Source organism: Oenanthe melanoleuca, chromosome 6 (assembly GCF_029582105.1).
Source record: "Oenanthe melanoleuca isolate GR-GAL-2019-014 chromosome 6, OMel1.0, whole genome shotgun sequence".
Taxonomy (NCBI): Eukaryota; Metazoa; Chordata; class Aves; order Passeriformes; family Muscicapidae; genus Oenanthe; species Oenanthe melanoleuca.
This window is the reverse complement of record NC_079340.1, coordinates 6,792,854-6,815,030: the sequence shown is the minus strand read 5'-3', so window position 1 is coordinate 6,815,030 and position 22,177 is coordinate 6,792,854. Positions and strand designations below refer to the sequence as shown.

Below are 22,177 nucleotides of genomic sequence, written 5' to 3'. Positions count from 1 at the left end.
ACAGCAAGGAGACAAGTCCAAGGTCAACCTGCAGTTCAGGAGCCAGGACTACACATGTTAAAATCATCAAGTCACAGCTGCTCAGGAGAAAGAGAAAATCTCTGATATGAGCTATTTCCACTAGAAGGAAGTCTCAAGTGTCCATTGGTTTATACACACCTTTTTTATGTCACTTTGCCTCTGATACTACTTCACACAAGGTTACCTAATTTCAGTTGTATTAACACAAGCTGGAAGATGGCAGCTGTGACAGTTACTTTAAATTAGGATGATGTGGGAAGATAGATTGTAGGCATAGGGCAGGAGGCAATCTTTCCCAATGAATTACAGCTGTACTGATTGCCAAGGAGTAGAAACAGCCTTGCCTGCCCAATGAGGCTGGGTGTTATAAAAGAGTGGGTTAGCTGGTTGAGAGTTGCAGTTGGAGCCTCAGAGTCTGCTGGCTGTGCTGTGAGGGGGTAAGGGACATGTGGTCATGCAAGGGACAGATAAGGTAAGAAGATGTTGTGTGAGGGACAGACAGGGTTAGGCAGCTGGGTAAGGGACAGATTGGGGTTTAGCCAGCCATGAAGAAGGAAACTTGCAGAGAGGAGAGAAGGAGTCAGTACTGTGTAAAGCTGCCTATGGGGGAAGGAGTCAGAGTTGCCTGAAAGAAGGCATGAAAAGTTTTTAAATAAAGGACTGGTGATGACGGCAGTCATGTCTGTCTCGACATAATTACTGCAACAGGATGAGTCATTAATTTCCAGTTAATGATACACCCTCTGCCATCTAAAGAAACTACTAACTTTGACAACCAGGATGAGTTAATCAGTGCCAGAAACAGCACTGAATCGGAATTCCTTGGGCATCAGCAGAATCAAACTTTCTGCTGTCTTATGTGAACATTGGATCAGATGCTAAATGGAACTTTTCCTGCACAGAATAATAGGCCACAATGGTAAGAACTGGAGCAGTAGCTTAATTGTAGTCATGAACTGAACACATGGACCTCATAGATATTGTTAGTTTAGAGTTGGCCAAATAACTTCCTGTTCCTAGGAGTGCCCAGAGTCTGACTCTGACAGGGCTCCCTGGCTGTCCAGAGTCTTGATTCTTCAGCAGAATGATGACTCACAGTCAGGTACCTCAAACACAGCCCCTGCCTCTACATGAGCCAAAGATAAACTCAGATTAAAGGATGGCCAAACTATCAAAAGAGTTCAAAAAGGTTAAAAAAATAAAGCTGTGAAACCTCCTCCTACAAAATCTTAATTCCCTTCTCCCCCTTCAAAATACAGGCCTCTTAGCATGACCCGCAAGGTCAAAAGCAAAAAAAATAAAAATCAGAATAAAACCAACTGGAGAGATGAAATCCAAAGTCAAGGACCACCTGCCAAGAACCCCCTGCTAATAACCCTAAAACATTAAAATCTGGAGCATATCTGAGAGCAAAGACCAGCTGATCTCAGCTTTCCCTTTGAAGTGATCTGTAAAGGCTCTTCTCCAGCCTGTAACAATGAATACTGAAAAAGGAGCTATCAACCCCCCCCACATCTACTGCAGTGCAATGACAGTTTCCTTCTAGAAATGGTATACATAGAGATTTGCATGTGGTATCTTCAAAAATGGCTGAGGAGCAATTATTGATGCTATTTGTCACTCTTGACCGGTCTGATGTTTAAGACAGAGACTAAGTGAAAGCTTTTCTCCCTTTTCCTCCCAATTAATGGTGCAAATTACGACATTTTCAGGGTCACAGTTCAGCTGAATCTGAAGGAGGCTTTCTCTGAAGCTCTGGTGCTGCTGGCCTGGTCGTTTGTGCAGCAGCTGGAGGGGTGTGCACTGAAAGGCAGCTCCTGCCACAGACATCACATGTGTCCCCAGCAGCCGTGTGGGCACCTGCTCAGCCTGGTGGCAAAACACCAGTCCCCAGCCTGAGGTCCTTGGAGGGTCCTGGGAGCTTTCTTTCAAGTTTGCCATAGCCCGTGGTCACCTCGTGTCAGGTCTTGTTTGGCGAGGCAGCAGCCAGCCACTGACAGCAGAGGGACAGAGATGTGACACGGCGGCCACAGCTGGCTGGGCACACGGCCCCAGCCCACACCACGGGACATCTTCTGCTCACAGCCAGCAGCACAGGGAGCCAGGGCACTGGGCAAGGTAAAACTGGCTAGCAACACGCCCTTTCAGTGCCTGAAACCTTAACTTCCCAGTTAGAGCTCTGATTCCTGCACAACAATTGTATCCCAAAATCCCCGTAAACAAAGGTATTCTACTGACTTTTCTGAAACACTCCAACTGGCAGGTTCTGCAATTACACAATTAAATTAACAATAAAAATAGAAATTCTCAAGGCTACTTGACAATCTTACTTTCATTCTCTATAGAAAGGTGCCCAGGAGGCTAAAATATTTTGCTTCAAAAGGTAATAATTAATTCACCCACACATAAATAAACAAAAACCCAAAACAACAAAAACCTCACTAAGGAAAAAATCTAAACCACCTCAAAAGCAAAAACAAAACAACAAAACCTAGGTCACAATTATATAAATTTCTGCACAGCAGTTCAGGCTTAGTTATAATTACTGGCAAAGCACTAAGGGATTTAGGAGGCAGCCTAATATTGAATAAGTTACTTCCAAGAAAATCAGGGCTTTTCTTTAACATAGGTCTAACAGACATCACCTTCTGGCTGTTTTAAATAATGAACAGCAGCAGGGGAGTTAGCAGCTGGGAAGGCTTTATCAAAAGCTACAAGAATAAGTGCCAAGAAAAAAGAAAATCAGAAATACTGAACTTTTCATTTCTAATGGAACACATAAAGAATCCCTTATTCTCTTGCCCTTCTATTTTTACTTTTGAAGGGAATTATCACAATCTTGTATATCATGTCAGTGAATTACTTTAATATCCTCCACTGGCAATAACCATAAATCTTAACAGCTTGAATTACTGCATCTTTCTAGTCATGCTGACTCTCAAGCTGCTCAGTTTTTGTTTTTCTGCTGTAAATGTCAGACAGTGAAGCTACAGCATTATTGTTTATAGGGCTAGAAATTGCTTTAGATCCAAAGATCACAAAGGTCTGACTGAATGAAATAGGCAAACCTACGTGTATACACACAGGCACTTTCCTGCTTTGCTGAATCAGGACCTAACATGTTGCAGTACCTTGCAGAGGTTCATTATTGCACATTATTAGGCTGGAGATTTCCACAGAGACATCTGGGTAACAACTGAGCATGTACAAGGAGCCAAGGAGAGACAGATAATGCACCGTGAAGATATACTGAAGATACCTGTATTTGAGCATTTGTTCTGTATGAAAGCAACTTTTCTCAATAGCACTTCCCTCCCTCCCTGCCTCCTTCTCATCTCTTCCTGCATCTGAAAATTAGATATTCCAATAGAAAAGCTGGATTGCTGTTATGAACTCAGGCTGCAGTGGGGCTCCTGTCAGAACAAAGCAGACAGACCTGAATAAATCTGAAAGAAAAATCCCAGTTCAACCTGCAAAAGAACATCATGACCTCTCAGCCACTATTATATCCTTACCAAAACTACAATTTTAGAAACAAAAGACAGTTAATACTGGCTTTGTTTTCCAGGCAGTCATCAGCCAGGGACCAAGAGACCATGAATTCCCCCAGGGGAGGTCCAACACCAGGAGCAGTGTAGTGATTGTTTGACTAAAAAAACCTGCACTGAAATAAAAGCTCAAACCCTGCTTTTCATCCTTGACTGAACCAGCACTTTTCTCTCAGTCTTCTTTTGCCAGTCCATCACAGTGCTGCTGTATCTTACAACTACATTATCCAACGGGATGAACAGTAGAAAAATGACATGTGGAGACCTGCTGAGCCATGAAACAATATTTTCTCATGCCAACTGCCAGCACAAAAGCCCTGAAACAAAAGCAATATCACATGTACCAGGACAGCTTTTTACACTCAGCATGACCACCAGGGAAAGGATATCTGCTCGCAGCCATGGCTTCAGACTGATTTTCAACTCCCAATATCATTGTGAAGGGATGAACATGCCTTGTATTAAGCATGATACTGCATAGCACATTTTCAGCACCAAAAACTTTTTAGCATGCCTAAATTCAGGCAAACAAATGCAATGCCAGAATAGACAAGAACTGCTGCCTTTGCTGCAGGACACTAATACGCCTTCTGTGAACACCAAATTATTAAAGCTCTCTAAATGTGAAGGGTTTTGAAGCAGCTCAAACTTTACCACCTGAAGTGTATTTTCTAATGTGGCTGAGTTTAAACCACATAACAAAATCTCATTTTCAAGTGGTAGGAGCCTCTCAGGCACTAGTTCTGGCCTGCTACACCAGTTTTGTTGAGCACTTCAGCCTTGATTTAGTCTCCTGCAGCTCTGGGATTAGAGGTTATTCAGTTAAGTGATGCAGCAAAACCAGAAGAATCCCACAACACTATTAATAAATGGACTTCATAACCAACAGCTATTCTTCTTTTAATGTCTTTTTCTACTGCAAAGGTCAGGAAAAAAATTCTTGGGAGAGAAACCACCTAAAGAGAGACCTGCAAATGCAATTGTTCACTTCTGAGAGCAATTTTGAAAATACTCAGAAGTTATATAGCCAGAACTGACTCCAATCATACAGACTTATCCTCTGTACAAGTGATTTTTTGCAATACTGGATTTTTTTTTTTTCTTCCCTGCTACAGCTTCAAGACTCAAAATGTGTTTCTGCCCCATATTCTGCTTTAAGCACCTGAAAACTCCTGAAAGTGTGTGCAGCCCTCAGAATGCGAGCAGGGTCAGAACTCCTGTGTCAGAATTTCAGACTCTAGATATTTTCACAGGGAGGGTAAGTTATATATAAATGATAACTAAAGAACACGTACCAGATGAGGAAGATGATAGTTCATTGGTCTCTACTCAAGAGTTCAATGACCTAGTGATACTAAGTTAAATGATATGGAGTGTTCTCCCCCTGTTGACAGGTACTGTGCTGGAGTGACATAACCTATGCTTGCTTATCCTGGGAAAATGAGAAACATGACAAGGAGGGAAAATAAATAAATAAATAAAACACACCAAAAAAACCGCTACTGAACAGTCACCTATGCCCCAAAAACGGAGGTAAGAAAAGCACATGGATGTGAAATGGAGGGAAGAAAACAGAAGATTAGTGTTGACACTGCTGGTAGCAGAGATCCCCAATATAATGTCAGTCTGAGCTGTGCTGCTTCAGTGACTTTTAAGGCACAGATGCCCACGTCTCTGCTGCTGTATGTCCAAAGGAATGAATCTGAACTGGACATGCTGGACAGGATCGTGCAAACATGCAAGCATAGCAACAGTGCCTCTGAAGGCAACTCAGCTGTTGCTTATCTTGTCCCCCAATGCCTCTGGTTTTAGAGGCACTATGTACAGTTAATCCATCTAAATGAGAGAGCTTGTAACTACAGAGCTGCTATTTTACAAGCCAATCATCTAACCTTCACCTGTACAGACTATGAGGTCAAAGTATGGCCTTTCTTATAGCATGATATTTTTCCTTCATTGTAAGAACTTCAGGGTTTTCCAGTTCTTTCCTTAGGAACTCAAGGTGATCATCAGTTTATCCAGAAACTATTCCCTGACAGAACACCCAGTACTGCATTGGCATTTCTCTTCTATCACAGGCAGCAGAGAGCAGATACCTGGCAGGCAACCTCCATGTGGCTGGCTGAGTCTGTGGAGCCTTGAGGGCTCACTGCTGCACAAACCCAGCAGATGGGACCCTGCAGAAGCCAGTGGAAAAGCACCAAGCTCATGCCAGTGCATAAGCATCAAGCTCATTCCACTCTAATAGAATCCTGCAAGGCATGTGGGCACTCTCTTCCCAAGGAGCAGACAGTGCCCTACAGCAGGGAGCACTAACTAGTAGGGTGGACAGGAGGACAAACTGTTGTGGGTGTTCTTCCCCAGAGAAGTCTACAGGATGGAGAATTTCCCCAGACAGGTGACTTCTTAAACCCCAACGTAGTCCTGCTTAAAAACACCATGACTTCACCTGACTTAGGAGTCCCTGAGCCGCTTCCTAACAATTATGGGGCAGTCCCATGGAAATAAGTGTACTGGGAAACTATTTATTATTCACACTAGTTACACATATAAGTGAGGAACGAGGTTGCACAACAAGGCATTTGCTTCTTTCTTCTTTAAAATCATATGACTCTTACTAAAGACAAGATTCATGTTGAACACAATAAAATATGACTGTATTTTACCTCCATTTCACCTAATGACTAGGTCAATTTCTAGAGATGCAATCAAGAAATTCAGCTCCGTACAGAGAAAGCCCCTAATGATAAACTCAAGTCCCTTTTCCACATGTCTCTACAGAGTCACTTGCCTTCTCCACCACGTTGCCAGACCTGAAACTGAGTACAGAGCTCCTGCAGCTGCACCAGGCTGTCCCTGGGACCCAGCAGACATGCCTCTCAGCTGTGACAGTACCTCAGATGTTTCCACCACCCTAATGTGACTAAAAGGCCACTGCAGCCCAGAATGGGATCCTATTTGGACACTGGAGAGCCAGCAAAGCAAACACGTGTGTCTGCCTGCACCTGTCAGTATAAATGTGTCCTTAGACTGCTTGCTATTTGTGGGACAGACAAGAGCACTGCACAGAGGGGCAAAGGCAAACACTCAGACAAGTTGTATGGCTTGGGATGTGATTCAGCTCTGACCAAGTTAAAAGAACATGCTCTGCAATGTCTTGCTACTGAAACCAAAACCAGGTAATAACCTTCTCTAGGAAGGCAACCACATCCATCTGAGGAAATGGTGCAAAGAATGAACCAGGGCAGGTCTCATCTGCTACTGGGTGATCTGGCAGATAAGAACCCTGACTGATTCATCTTTAAAATACAGACTGAGGATCTACAACCCAAGTATAAACCTGGAGAAGCTCCTGGGATTTTAGCAAAACTATTTCAGATTTATCACAGGATAATGTTATTGAAATCAGTAGCTGGTACAGTTGGAATTACACTGTAGAGAAATCAGATAACAATGAATTTTCCCTCTGCCACAGATTATAATCAGCTGAACTGCAGCCAGACATGATGATGGACTCTGCCCTTTCTGAGCTGTCAGTGTAATAGGATAATAGTGCTGGACAGTCTGACACACCTGGCCATTCCTGGGATCCAAGCACAGCACCTAACTTGTGGCATACACCTAGCAGAGAGCTGTGGAGTGCAGGTCAGACTGTGAGACCTGGTTCATTTAGCTGATTTGATCTGCTACAGTCCAAGAATTTGATCTCAACTGATTCCCTTCCCGGCTAAAGGAATGCCTCCAAGATCTAAATAACACATGAGGAATGTAATTGTAATCAACACTGAGATCATTATAATTAAATTCTGAGCACTGTACAACATTAGGGAGCATAAAACCATTTCTGCAAGTGGTCTTTGTTTCAGGACATGGATCTTAAAAAGCAATACTGTGAAGCGGGAGGTGTCATCACTGGGGGTCTCAAAAGCCACCCCAAGCACCTTGAAAATCCAGGTCTCATACTTAGGAGTCCAAATATATAGACCACCACTGCATATATGTCTTTCATATCAGATAACTGTTTCCTTACTCAAAAACTAGATCAATCCCACTTACCTTCAGTGAAGCACAATAATAGGATACAATCTAAACCTATATTGATCAAAATATTTGGTGAGAAATAAGCTTACTGCTCAAAGGCTGAGCTTGACATTAAACACACGAGTTTATGTATCTTCAGTTTTCAGAATATATTCTGCAATAATTTATTACAAGAATGTTTCTCTGCTGCTATTTCAGTTTCACCCTGAAATAAGTTTCTAGTCCTGTCTAGAGGCTCATGCCTCCCTGAAGGAAATATTTCATGTGACAGTGGTGTTCATACCTTCGTCTGTGCATCTACAGCAGCTCCCTGGTTAACCAGGACCTCTGCTACATTGACCCTGTCCTCTTGGGCAGCCAGGTGGAGGGGCGTCAGTCCACTCTGTAAATCAAAAACAACAGGTAACAATCTCCAGAGGAGGCACATAACTACTAAAATGAAAATTCAGGTATCAGTAAGACTCAAAATCCAACTACATTTAAAGAAGTTACACATTCCACTTTCACTGTACAAGGTGCCTTGTAATCACACCCTTAATCTGCAGGAAAGTACAGTTCAAAAGGCAGGCAGACTATGTTTCTTTAAGAGTGAACATTTCTACGTGCAGGGTTACAGATGGGATAGCAAATTAGAGCACTTTAAGGAAAAAATCACATCGTATTTTTTGCCTCCTAATTTACTTCCTTATAATGAGTCAGACTTTAAAAGCAGTATTGAATCATTGTTTACACTTCTGCAAGTTTTTTACATTCACTCAGTTTTATCCTTCCTTAGCTTTTACTCCTCTACTTGATCATTTTCAGACACAAAACCAAAAGAATAAAACTGCATTTCTCTGAGATCAGGCCCATTTCTCTCTGCTCATGGAGTATACAGACTTGATAGAAAATGAATACTGATAGTAATTTTCTTATTTAAAACTTGATATCTAAATATCCTCAAAACCTCAGAAAACTATGCAACTGCCACATAAAAGGCATAGAAGATAAAATGGGAAGGAGAGAGAATCTGCTGAGATGTTTTTAGGGATGAGAAAGAATATCCTTCACTTGAAAATTACGGTTGATTTTCTCTCCTGTTCCTACTGCCTTTAGCACCAGACAGAAGAGCAAGTGGTAGCAGCTGTCACATCAGGCAGGAACACTCACTAAGGTTCCTACCTGTGAACCCAAATCCACATCCACGGTGCACTCCCTACCAAGGCCAGTTATTTTGAGAGTGTTGCACTGCATTTCACTCCAAGAAGAAATCCTGATGATAACACAGCTTAGGTGGGTCACCTTATGTGACTTATATGTGATGGTAACCAACTATAAATTACCTAATGGAGCCTGGATAGTAATGGCCAAACCTTCTAAAAAGATTTAATAAGTGCTCAGTGTAGGGGCTCTGAATATGCAGCTCCAAACCATTCTGTTTATTTCTGAAGAAATAAATGCTCTTTTTACTCCCACCGTAAAACTCAGAAGTCAGTGGGCTTTAAACATTTGCCTTGAATGTAGAGGTGCTGTGTTCTGAGGAAATGTGCATCCTTGGGAGAGTATGGAGGGGAATTACTCCCCAAAGGTGGTGTTATCAGCACAATGAGAAACTGGAGATTACAACTGAACAGATTGAAGGATGCTGCAGGTAATTAACCTCTGGTGGCACTGAATCAATGTGCCAAGCACTTCAATCATGCTCCCTGTATTAGCCTCAGCTGCAAAATGGGATAGCCAATGAATGCAGAACACTTCACTGCAAGTTTCCCTGTGGGGATACAAAGTCCATCCTGCACTGCATAATCCCACACACAATTGAAATTTGTGGGGAAAAAAAAAATCCACATCTGCAAGAGAAGCTTTCTGAAGGAGGACCCACAAATAATCAAATTGGAAAGTTAGAAGCAGGAAAACACAGGAGCCCTGTGCAGGAGCACCCACTGCCTCAGAGGATACTGACTCTTCCTACCTGCTGAGAATAAGAAATATTCTCCATGAGAAAAAAATTTCTATTGCCTCTGTGTCTAGCCATACTGTAACTGCACTTGACAATGTCAAATAACAATGTCTAGTGGGGCATTTAAAGAATTAAGGCCACACGTGCTAGAAACATTGCTATAATGCAGACTTAATAGTCTATGAATTCACATGTAAACTAAAATATATCAACTTTCCTTTCTTACCATCAGGAGAAATTACAGCAAAAGTCACTGTGGGCTAAGGAAACTACACTGGGGAGGAAGAATCACTTATATTAAGGAACAAAATCTCAAAGCTGCTGTAATGATCCCATTTAAAAAGTCACCATCCCTGAACAAGTCCTCCATCATAGGTGGATAATATTTGTTACCTTTCTCTGGTACATGCTACATTTTTTGTAATAAAATATTACAGTGCTAAAAATATTACGAATACAAAAAAAAAAAAAAAAGAAAACAAAACAAAAAAGTGTAGCAAATGTTACAATTACACATGTAACAATTGAAAAATGGGCAGGCATATTCCTAGAGGCTGACAAATGACAGGTGCGAGCCCCAGTAGCCCCTGTGGGGAAGAAGGTATTTTCTCTGTGGCCATGTTTTGGCAGACTAGCACAAATTAATGCTGGATTAATGAATTCCACTGCAGCGTGTGTTATCACCAAACCTTGGGCACTACAAAGCACAGTTCATTCAGTGTGACATGGCATGCTGCTCTTTGCTAGGAGAGATGATGATGTGTGTTGAAACACCTGCAGTGGCTGAATTTCAGCATGCACAGAATCCCAGTGGGCGAAATTTAATTGGCAGGCCCTCTCGTTCTCATCACATCTCTCCACAGCCTCAGCCCCAGGCAGGGGGAACACTCACCTTGTTGCTGAGGTTGACATTGGCGTTTCTAGAGAGCAGCAGGGACACCATGTCCACGTGGCCGTCCTGGGAGGCGAGGTGCACAGGGGCGATGCCCTGCCTGGTGACAGCGTTGGCATCGGCACCATATTCCAGCAGCGTGGTTGCTATGTCCATCTGGTTCTTCTTGGCAGCTATGTGCAGGGGTGTGTAACCATTCTGCCAACAGAAAGCACCTCATTGCGGGCTGCTCATTGAACAAGGTGATAAATCACTTTTCTGTACCTATCCAACTCTGAATAATTATGCCATTAATTCTAAAAATTCTGTCAAACACAGTCAAATACAATGTTAACAGGCTGTAGGAACCAATGTATCTGACCTTTAAACAATCTCTCTTTTTCCTTTTTTTTTTTTTTTGGAAAGTACTGCTACAAAGAAGAGGATTCTGAAGTAAATTTTTAAATTTGGGAAAAAAAAGCCTTTTCAGGAAAGGACAATCTATAGAAACAGGAGTTTGAGTTTTGTTTCACAGATATTTGCTCCTTTTCCTTAAACGTACATAAAATCTTTAACAAACAGAAGAGCAGGATGTGTGTTCATAACTCAGAACAGCTGTTATTGTTTGGGGTTTTTTCCCATTTCCCAGTGTGAATAAAAGCATTATGTACATTAAATATGGCCTTTCTTGCTGCATTTACCCTAAACCTTACTGACAAGCTGGCTTTTTTCCAGATCAAGGCAAAACTGAAGCATATAACTACAGAATCATGCATTCCTTATCTTTTGATTCCTTCCAATATGTGCACCCAGGGAGCCCACCACTAAAAATAAAAATGCAGTGTCTATTGCATGATACAATTTTGTAACTCTAAAAAAAGACAGGCAGAAAATAGATAAATGCATAAAAAGAATAACTGATCAGCACACAAATACCAAAACTCTGATGGAGTTTTGGGTACAGATTTCAATGACTGTTTAGTCAAGAACCTCCTGTCTTTCAGAAATGTATTGGTCCTCATTTTCAAGCAAATGACAAATGTGCACACATTTGCATGTGAATCAGGGACAAGGTGGGGGCAGGGAGGATGAGACTCAAGCTGCATAAACCATTTTGTATTTTTGCATCTCAGATTACCCAGCCCAATAAAATCTCCCTAAAGGCACAAAGCGTTCACCTGGCTGGGCTCCTCCCTGCACCCACAGAGCAGCAGGGCTGGTCTGAAAATGGAGGTCACAAGAGATGCAGAGCAATGCAGGTATCAGCAAGTAAGAAATACATGGGGGTTCACAAATGATTCCAAGAGACTTTTAGTAGGAATCTGGCAGCAAGAGATGCACAGCACTAGTTTCATGTGGAAAAGGTTCTGTAACCTTCAACAAACATAATCCTCTCCCTTAGACTTCCTGCATGATACTGCCATGTAAAACAACCACTGCCACATGAGCATCTAATAAATCCTAAATACTACATGCTAAATCCTGCATATCTGCTAAAACCTAACTCCTTTAAATGGAGCTCATATGACATTATATAAAATAACAAATGCAGTTTCCAAGCCTTTTCCTCAGAAATGGGCATATACTGCTTTCACTGGAATGGGCAGCAGCAGGTTGCCAAGAGAAGGCAAAAAGAGAGCTGAAAAATAAAAGCTGAAATTCAGCTCAGTCCCAGTCTGCATCTTCTCCTCATAAGGGCAGCACTCTGTCACTATGCATAGATGGAGAAAGGAACAGACAAGTTTAGAAGGAAGGGTATTGGATTATTCTGGTTGCCATGGAAAGGAGTGGAAAAAGGGAAAATGGTAAAGATGAAGGGATAGAGAAGACTAAGACTTTGGGGATTGTGTGACGAGGAAGAAAGTCATTGTAAAGTGGATGCCAAATGCGAACCAGGGATAAGCCACATGTGCAATTAGGCACAATTTTTGCCTATGAAAGAGAGGAATGGTTCATCAGAACAACTGTACCAGTGCACTGTACTCTGACATGCTCATTTCCCATACCCTGTCACTTATCACTCTTCAAGGCAACTTTTGCTGGGCTTAGTTAATGAGCCACTCTTAAGATCAGTTTAAAGGCAGTGGTGTCACAGGAAAGGCAACTTCTGATGAAACTAACTGTGGAGCCAGTGATGAGATATGACATAACATTTATTTACTGGACCACATTTACAAAAGGTACAGGAAACCATCTCCTGTTACCCAACATCATCTTTCAGGTGAGTGCACAGTGGATGTCCGAAGCAACAAACATGTTATGGTGAATTTTATTTAGTATTGACACTCTGCTGACTGCTGCTGTGGCTCACGTGCAGCAGAACACTAACAAATGCTTTCTTTTAGGCACACTTACAGCTGGCCCTTCGAGGCCTGAAGTGGCAGCTGCAGAACTGTTCTGTTACCAATGGGGAAGCTAAGATGACCTGACACATGAGTTTGTGCAATGCTGTACCACAGTCTGTAGGGCTTCCACCTTAGTTTGGACTTCCTAAGCCCTTGACAGGGGCTGCTGCAATCCCCACCCCTTCAGGATGCACAGCTCCCACTGGCAGCTTCTTTCAGTGAAAACTGGGTCAGTACCTTCTCATCCTCTTCAGAAGGCCCTTTCTTCCCCCCCCCGTGGTATTTAAGAGTGCTGTGCTGCAGTAGTGAAAGATGAGAGATCACTCCAGTTCCCCCCTGGGGCACAGCTCTGGCAGATTGCCACTATCGACAGTATTGATTTTAAACTGCGCCATTGCTGCTGGCAGTCTGGGTTTATTTAATTTCCCCCCCTTGCACTACAAACTCTGGGACCTACCATGCATGGCACACTCCATCCTCTCCTTCAGCCATGCAGAAGGCCTCCAGTGCTATGGCTGCACTCAGCCACGGGTGAGAGGAAGGCAATCATGGAGCTCTGCCCATCTAACTGCAATGCTGGCTTTTCCACTAGCTGTCCTTTCTCCACAGGGTTGTTGTTTTCTTTTTTTATTTTTATTTTTGCAGTGATTTAAGGAAATTATCTGGGTTGTTTCAAATGAGGCATTTACACTGCACTTAACCTGCTTTAACCTACATATGTTTCCTCCCTGATTTACCTAGTGTTCCTGTTCAAATATCAATTATACTTTGATTGATTATAGTATTTATCCATCCCATACTTAAAACCAGGATCCACAAATGAAATAGTTAAAGCTTCTCTAAATTCTCTTTGTTCTATGCACTACCAGAATAAGTTTACATATTTATTCTTTCATATCCTCTGAAACCTTATACTAGGTATTGTCTTGCCTACAGTAAATTACAATTAAAGCAGGGCTGTGACTAGTTTTATTTCTTGCCAGTCCATTTACACTGGGGTAGCAGTATTGTGAAGCACATGAATAATTACATCTATTGTGCTGAGAAACTTATCTCACCTCAGATGTCATCCTGTGGCACAAACAGAAGTAGCCCTGTACAGCAGGGCTTTGAACCCAAGCTTGCCCTGCACAGATCTAATGATGCAATGATACAAAGTTGACTAGCTTGGAGAAGTTACTGGAGAGGCTGGACAAATGAAAGCAAGGCTCAGTATTTTCTGAGACTGAAACTGATGATTTAAAGTGTTTCTGCATCTTTATTTGCTTTTTTGACTTGCTACTTTATTCACCTGCAGGATTATTCTAGCAGCTTTATGTGGATGTGAAACATTAGCAAGCAAGGTTCACTGAGTCTCCTGTAACTGCAAACATACACAGTCTAGAAAGAACAGGGGTAGAGAGGGAATAAAGCAACATAAAAAGCCTGGGTGTTGTTCCCCCACAGTGGCCAGTACTTGTACCTTGGCAGAGGCGTGAGGTGAAGCTCCCTGGTCCAAGAGGAGGAGGGCCACTTTTTGATTATCGTAGTGCGCAGCTACATGCAGTGGTGTTAAACCGCTCTAAAAACACATGCAGAACAAACAAGTGCTGTTACAGACTCTCTCCAGGGGAAACTCAGGAGTTTGGAAAATTCCAGTAGATAAGGTGAAAAACCACATTTGTTATTCATGCATCCAGAGTCTTAGGGAACTTTTAAAATCAAAAAATAAAACAAATTCGGAAATCCTTCCTGAGCTGTGAAAGCCCCATTCACTTTTCCCAGGGAAGATGAACTGAGAAGCACATGTCTGTGCTGCCCCTAGGGTAAGGAGGTCACACCTTTGGCAATGTTTTCCTTTTACTGCACTGTGGATAAGTAGACTTCCCCTTGGATCTGTAAAAATCCAAGCTGGGCTGGTTTAAAAAGCTTGAGGTCTGATTGGCCTTTGACCTCCACCCCTGTCATGAGACCTGGGGAAGCAGAGCCAGCTACCCAAATATTCTGATAAGGACTGTAAACAGTCTGGGCAGGAGCACAGGGGAATGGTTTGCCTCCATTCCTCTGGATGTGAACACAGAGCACATCACTTTGTTGTCAATTAGTGACAATAAAAGTCACTTTATCGAGAGTTTGCTGGCTCTTGGCAGTCCCAGCAGGAATTGGAATACCACATGAAACCAGCTAAACCCAGGCTGTGGATACTAGTGTGATGGTAAGTAGGTAGGAGAACATTAATAAAATATTATCTGGTTTGAGATATTTGCTAGGCAAGTGGCAGTGGCTTCTTCTGTCCTACCTTTCCAGAAGCATCAGGAGATGCATTCTTCTGAAGCAGGAGGTTGGCTACCTCAATTTTCCCGTACTTTGCAGCCACATGTAGTGGAGTAAATCCTTTCTGTAAGAGAAAGTAATAACATAGCAGCCCTGGGCACTCTTTCTCAGGGTAAGGTTTGTCTCTGATCTGCAAGGATGCAGCTGCTTCCATCCATCCATCCCTTTACGTAGTCCTGAGTACAGGCAGCAAGTCTGCAGATTCCCAACTGCCCTGTGGGGTCTGAAGGCCCTTCCCTTGTAAGGCAAAGCTCTATCTATGTTAAACAAGGGAAGAGTCAGTTCCTTTCTTCACTCTACCAAAGACCCAAGGGCATGCCTATCAACACACCCACCTGGAATTTCTGCCCTGCATTCTTTCCATTCCAAGAAAATGCATGTCTGATCACTGGTATGTGTTATACATCAGGTCCTGAGGTACAAGCGTGAAGCTTGTGTCCTTTTAATAAAATGTAGCTCACACTTACACTTACATTTAATTCACAAGCAGCCCTTGCTACAAGTATGTTCCATCATTCCAGCTTTCACTCCTGCAGCTTGCTTACCTTGGTGATGATAGACAGAGATGCACCATGATCCAAAAGAACAGAAGCTACATCTTCATGCCCTTCCCGAGCAGAAAGGTGCAGGGGTGTGTAGCCTGACGTGGTGGCTGCATTGGGAGATGCTCCCTGCTGCAGCAGCTGCTGCACAATGTCTGCTTTTCCCAGGCGGGCAGAAATGTGCAGCGGCGTTTGGTCATCCTAAACACAGAGGGAACAACACAGGCAAAACTGTGACTCACATTGGGACACAAAATATTTGCCCACATTCTGTCACTTTTCAAAGTTGCAAATGAGCGTTAATTCTACTGAGGTGCTAGCTAGAATGTTGTACACTGGCTTTCTCTGTGTCATACCATAAAGATACCTTGCTCTTTGTTAGTGCATGACAGAATATTCCAGACAGTGACATAATCCATAAAAGTTAATAAATTTATCAATTTTCTTCCTTATCTGGATTTCCCTCACTTTACTTTGCAGACAAACAGGCTTAGAACAAAGCCAGAGCATAATTCTGTTCCTCACATTTTGATCTCTCATATGTTTTACAGCAACATTTAATATGTCAATCAATTACTGCCTGGAAACTTGAATAAAGTATCATAATTTTTGTGTTTTCTAACTGGTGAATGACTGTTTGGCATTTTGCAGTTAACTTTTCCATAGATGTAACCGATAATAGAGCATGGTGTGGAAATTAATTGTCACTTTCTACTTCTCATTCAGAAGACAATAATCTGAATAGTTTTAAGTATAGGTGTTTCCCTGTTCATGAATCACATGGTTTATTTATTTTCCTTCAATGAAAATATTAGGGTGTTGTGACCTTGTTCTGAGCATTTAAGAGAAAATTTCTTACCACTTCGTTATTTGTTTTTCATTTTTTTGTCCTTCCCCTTCTCTGTTGTAAAATCTTTGGATTAAGCACACTATCACAACAGTCTGGCCAAGCATCTTTCTCTCCCCATTTTCCCCTGCTGAATTTCCTACCTTTCGAGCACTTCTACCCCATGTCCTGCAGTTCTGGGCTGTTTTCTTCAAGGGAGACTTCTGCCCTACAAGAGCAATTTTACACCTCTGGATTTAGGATGGGAGTGTGCCAGGATATAAATGCTGCTCCTCTGCAGGGCAGTTCTCCTCTGACTGGGGGAGCATCTTTGTGGTTCTTAAATGATTCCAGTTTGTGCCTATTTCCCACAAATTTCTCACAGCTGATGTTAGCACTGGTGTATAATCTGCTGCTTGCATTTAGTTGTTATTTATGATAACAACCTGATCACAGGCAATGGCAGTTTGCACAAATTAAATAATTCTGTGAATTTACTCAGAAAATATTTGCATGACTGCTTCTGAGCATAAGCTGTTCACTTTCAAGACTGTCTTTGGAAATTTACAAACCACATGAATCAGTTCTATTGTCAGGCTCCTTGCAGATATAAAGTGTATCAGCTATAAATATTTAGTCAGAGCTCCTTAGAAGTAGACAATCTTAACAGCAAACTTACTTATGACCCAATTCACAGATAATTTCACAATGAAAAATACTTTAGGTTTGGTTTGGGTTTTTTTTTTTGTTTATTTGTTTTGTTTGTTTGCTTTTTTGGGGTTTTTTTTTATGACCATTTGGGGAAAAATATTGCCTCAGTTTACCTATTAAGTCTGCTATTTATTGCACCCATTTATCTCCTTGCCCTGCCTGTTTCCTGGAACTCTTTGATTTCCATAATTTTGCGTGTTCCTTCATGCCTCTTGACTGTTTCGTTTTCCTCCACCCTTACCTTCCTCAACTGCAATTGTTTCTATAGGATCTGTTACTTCTTTCCAGCCCTCTAATACATCCTCTCACTGTGCCTCCTTCCTTTAGGTGATGTTCTATAGAAGTCTAACTGTTTTTGAATACATGCAGGCTTTTGCTTTAGGAACATGACAAGAGACACCAGAAGCCAGGGGGTTCTGCTGAAATAAAATCAAATTTGAGGATTTCCTCTCCCTCCTTAAGTCCCACTTTCAAACAAAACCCTTCAAACACATGATAATTTACATTAAAAACTGGGATGGTATCAACCAGACATCTGTCCTGCCTCTTAGAGATCGATCACTGGCGGCTACAGTGAGAGGGTACATAACAAAGTATCAGTGGGCATCACAAAGGCTTGGCTTCACCTCTTCCTCATTCTGAAGGACACACACACAAGAAGAATGTGAGTCTTTGCTTTGTCCAGTACAGATCATCCAGGTATGTTACACCTGGGCCATCTCCTCACCTTGGCTTTCGCCTCCACCTGGGCTCCGTTCTGAACCAGGTGTCGGACGACCTCTGTCTGGCCAGCTCTGGATGCCATGTGCAGGGCTGTCTCTCCTCTCTGCATGCAGCAGCAAAAACAGAACAGAATTAAAAACACACTGCAGGAAGAACAAACACCAGCATGTTTCATAAACACAGAAATACCAGCGACCCAGTTCAGAATGATCCCCACTAGAAAACTCTGCTGCAGCTGTCTGTAAGATGTAAGATTAAATCAATATTTGACCTGTCACTGTGTGCTGCAAACCAATTTATTGCAGGGTCAGTTTCCCAACTCAATACTGCCTTCGTCGTTAGTACAATTTTTATTTTACTAGCATTTTATTAGCAATGTTTAAAATGTTGTCCTTTTAAGTAGGGCTGAATTTAGTAAAAAATGTATTTCAAATTTTGTATATTCAGGCACACATATATTTGGTTTTCCTTCTGTAATGTCTTATGTCTCTACTATCATCTGTTATCTGACAAGCACTGAGGCAATTGAACAGGAAGGAAAAAAAAATCATTACTGAGTACATTCATCTAAAGCTTCATGGATTTAATGAAAGACACATCCAAGGAAACCAGAACAATTCAGGAGGGAAAGTGGTTTCAACATATTTTTGGGTATCAATATGTCTTTAGGTACAAATGCCTGCTCATCAACAAAAGGTGAAAAGGCATTGCATTTTTATGTAATTTAATAGAATTAGCAGATGAAGACTTTTACAAAATATTGTCTTCTAAGTGCACCTGTGTTTGGAAAGTGAAAAGAAGGCCAAACTGTTAAAGAGGATCAACAAGCTTCTGCTTCTCTTCCACTTCCCAGCTTTCAAACACCCATCTAAGAACAAGTTCAGTTTTAACACATGCCCCAGGAGCCTTGGGGCACACAGTACACAGCCAGCAGAAGAGTGAGCTCGCATGGCTGGGTGGACACAGGCAATATGTCCCCACAATCTGCTGCAATCTGTTGAATTTTCCTTAAATGGCAGGCCCCCTGGTCTTGGGCAAAGAGCGCTCAACAGTCAAGCACAGATCTCAAAAATTACATCTGAGAAGCTACAGTATGTTCTCGTTCTTTACTTCAGAAAATCAAGGGATTACAGCCTATTTAGGGTCAACCTCTTTGGAAATCTCCTCAACCTGCCAAGCATCTCCCAAGTAGGAGTCAGCAGGCTGCACCTCCCCATGACTCCAGCACGAGCCACAGGTGCTACAGAGGTGGATGGTGGACAGCAGAATTGGGCACTTGGTCCCAGTACTGCTCTCAGATATTAGCACACATTCCCAGTCCTGCCTTGCTGAAAGGAAACCTGTGACTCACCACATTGGTAGTGTTGGGGGATGCTCCATGATGCATTAGCTGTGATACAATATTGACATGTCCCATGAAGGCAGCAACATGGATTGGAGTTAGGCCCGACTGAAAAACAGACCAGAGTCCATTTAAATACCTAATTCCATATGCCTTTACTAGAATGCCATGAGGAAAACATTTTTCCTAAAGCAAATAAACCCAGCTGCTTGCTCTTCTGAGAGAGTTTCATCTTCTTAAAACCATATACGTGTGTTTAAATGAAAGAGAACACAGAATTGGAAACACCTATGAGTGTGGTTCATAAGCAAACATATAAATGGTCTAGGAATTAAGTAGTTCTTTGTCAACAAAATCAACCATAGCTAAGCAAGATTAAGATTAGGCTTTTGCTAAATATCTTGGAACAGGGAAAAAAAAAAAAAAATAAAAAAGAATTCCTGGTACAAAGGCAATGTTTTCTGAAACATTCAGCTTATGCAAAAAAGATCACCATCATGAATCTGCACCACTGCTCTTACAGAGGATATGAAAGACCAACTGTAGAGAAAGAGAGGGAGAGAGAAGTAGAGGGGAGAAAAAGGGAGTAGTCATTCATCAGGACATGACCTCAAGGATTTTGCTATTTTTTTTTTTTTTACATTTCTCCAGTAGTCAACATTTAGAATCACCCTAAAGCCTCCTCACAGATGCTTCTGCAGAGCTGTACCAACAGTCAGCCAGAGGCTTCAGAAGGGTTTGTTTGGTTTTGCTACCAAGAAAAGGAGAAAGCTCAGTGGATCTCTGGAAATCCCCATGATTTAGGCAGCTTCCCCACAGATTATATATACAAGTCCCAGAGGATAGAAGTGAGGAAAACACTTATCTTTCTTTCTCATGCAGAACAGCAAACATGAGCAGGAAGGCAGAATAACTGGCTGAGTGTGTTAATTCTTTTATCTGTTTCAAACAATTTAGTAAATGCTTTTAAAAGTTTTTAAACACTAGTCTGGAGCTATATGAACTGTAGCCAGGGCAGACTCTTCTCCCTCAAGCAAGCCAGGAAGGGATCTCTATGGTTTGCTGCTGAGTAGTTAGAACAACCCCACAGACATTAAATCAAACTCCCTTTTGTGGAGATGAACTATTTTCCATTGCACTTTGTTTAATCCACGGAATTTCCTGTCATTTTCTAACATGTCCCATGCCACAGTAGTCACACATTCATATATGTGATCTTTCCTCCTCTCCTAACTTGGTATGGTATACATACATAGAGATTAAAATTCCCATAGGTACCTAATTAATCTCAGTATTGTTCCAAGAACTGGGTGCAGACTACCTCGTGCTGACTGAAGTGACAGCATATTGATTTCTGTCTAGCTGATTTGTGATGTCTCCCGATGGTGGGAGAATATAACTTCTTTGTGGGAAGCCAAAACAAGGTCTGAATTAAACCACCTTTTTAAACATGACTTGAGTGAAGCATAGTCTTCTCTTCAATGTCTAACAGAGCAAATTTCATTCTCAGTGCCTTAAATTACAGAAAAAAATGGCAGAAATGGTAGATTTTAGAAAGTTTATTTTTTACATTTCACTTGTTATTCTCACTGTAATCCCAACATAAATCAGTAGTTTGTGATTCATTAGGGCAATTGACTTTATTGTTCAGTTTTATTGTAATATCTAATTGACAACAATTGTTGACTTAATTGGTCCATGCTCTTTCAGAAATATTAAAACTTTAATCAATACAGTTACAATGAATTTTGTAGGAAAAGCAAAGACAAGCATGGAAAGACCATTTCTTACCTCAGTTACAGCTTGAATTGATGCACCGTGCTTTAGAAGAAGTTCCATTACTTTCATTCTGTTTTTCTTGCAGGCAATGTGAAGAGGTGTGAAACCATTCTGGAAATGAGAAAGAACACATTTTGATACCTTTGTCATTAAAAAATAGAACTGAGTATGGAATTCACATAGAAGATTTTTTTCCGTTTTAAAGGAACAATGCCCAAATTTATTTCGGCATTACTATATTTTTCATGTAATATAAAGTAAAAATTTATAAGAAGATAGAGATCTATTTCATATATCCAGTTTTAATTATTAAATATATTGCCCATTCCAATAAATATTTATTTTTAGAAGTCTTTATTCAGGCAAAACTGAAAAAAAAACCCCTTCTTTCTTGATTACCGTATTCACTGTTAACTGGCTATGGTTTTCTGCTGGAGTTTTTGGGGAATTTGGGGTGGTTTTTTTTTGGTTGATTTTCTTTCAATCTATTAGAACTGTTGGAAAAAAAACACTTTACCTATTACGGGCTCTGGAATTTACAACTTCTAAGCTATTTTTACTATTTTTTTGTTTGGTTGGTTTTTTTCCCATTCATTACCATTCAGCTTACTGCAACTGCAAGTATTTCACCCCTTCCTTTAAAAAAGATGTGTGCAATGGAGTGAACATTAGAACTACCGTATTATTTAGTGTGAGATGATACCACAGAAAAAAAGGAAGTCATGAAAATAGGCTGTCCAGAGCACTCATGACTGGTACAGTAACATCAGAGCACTGAATGCTGATGCTGCTTGGTACAAAAGAGCCTTTGCAGAACATTCTGAAAACAACTGGCAGAGCTGGTCCCTCAGATCTGATCAAAATTATATTTTTTTACCTGCCACGTAGCAAAGAATATTGTATGTTTTCATGATGTGAGGTCCATGTCACTGTCTGTTCCAGTGTAGCAGCTTTCAACCCTCTCCTTGGCAGTGGACAGTGTCCAGGGCAAGCTCAGGTGTGTTTCATATATTGTAATAGCTTGACCACAGACACCTGAATACAGTTTGATCACACACAAAAAGCACAGGGGCTGTGAGAAGGAAATCTGTGGAGCCTGTACTGTGTTTAAGAGAGTCAATCCCACCTGGCTTGTGAGGGTTTCAGGAGCTCACATAACACTGCAGGAGTTGAATG

The 22,177-nt window shown here is 41.5% G+C and overlaps 1 protein-coding gene across 3 annotated transcripts in view; it reads right to left on the bottom strand.

Annotated features, from left to right (window-relative positions):
* The window catches only part of ANK3 (ankyrin 3), a 308,301-nt gene that overhangs the window by 84,053 nt on the left and 202,071 nt on the right, over positions 1 to 22,177 (bottom strand). For all 3 annotated transcript variants that reach the window (XM_056494940.1, XM_056494941.1, XM_056494942.1), the window contains exons 11-18: positions 21,014 to 21,112; positions 19,232 to 19,330; positions 17,885 to 17,983; positions 15,624 to 15,821; positions 15,044 to 15,142; positions 14,228 to 14,326; positions 10,442 to 10,639; positions 7,894 to 7,992 (exon numbers count right to left, since the gene is read on the bottom strand). In XM_056494940.1, coding sequence (XP_056350915.1) covers positions 7,894 to 7,992; positions 10,442 to 10,639; positions 14,228 to 14,326; positions 15,044 to 15,142; positions 15,624 to 15,821; positions 17,885 to 17,983; positions 19,232 to 19,330; positions 21,014 to 21,112 — 990 coding nt within the window. The remainder of the gene's footprint in view (positions 1 to 7,893; positions 7,993 to 10,441; positions 10,640 to 14,227; positions 14,327 to 15,043; positions 15,143 to 15,623; positions 15,822 to 17,884; positions 17,984 to 19,231; positions 19,331 to 21,013; positions 21,113 to 22,177) is intronic.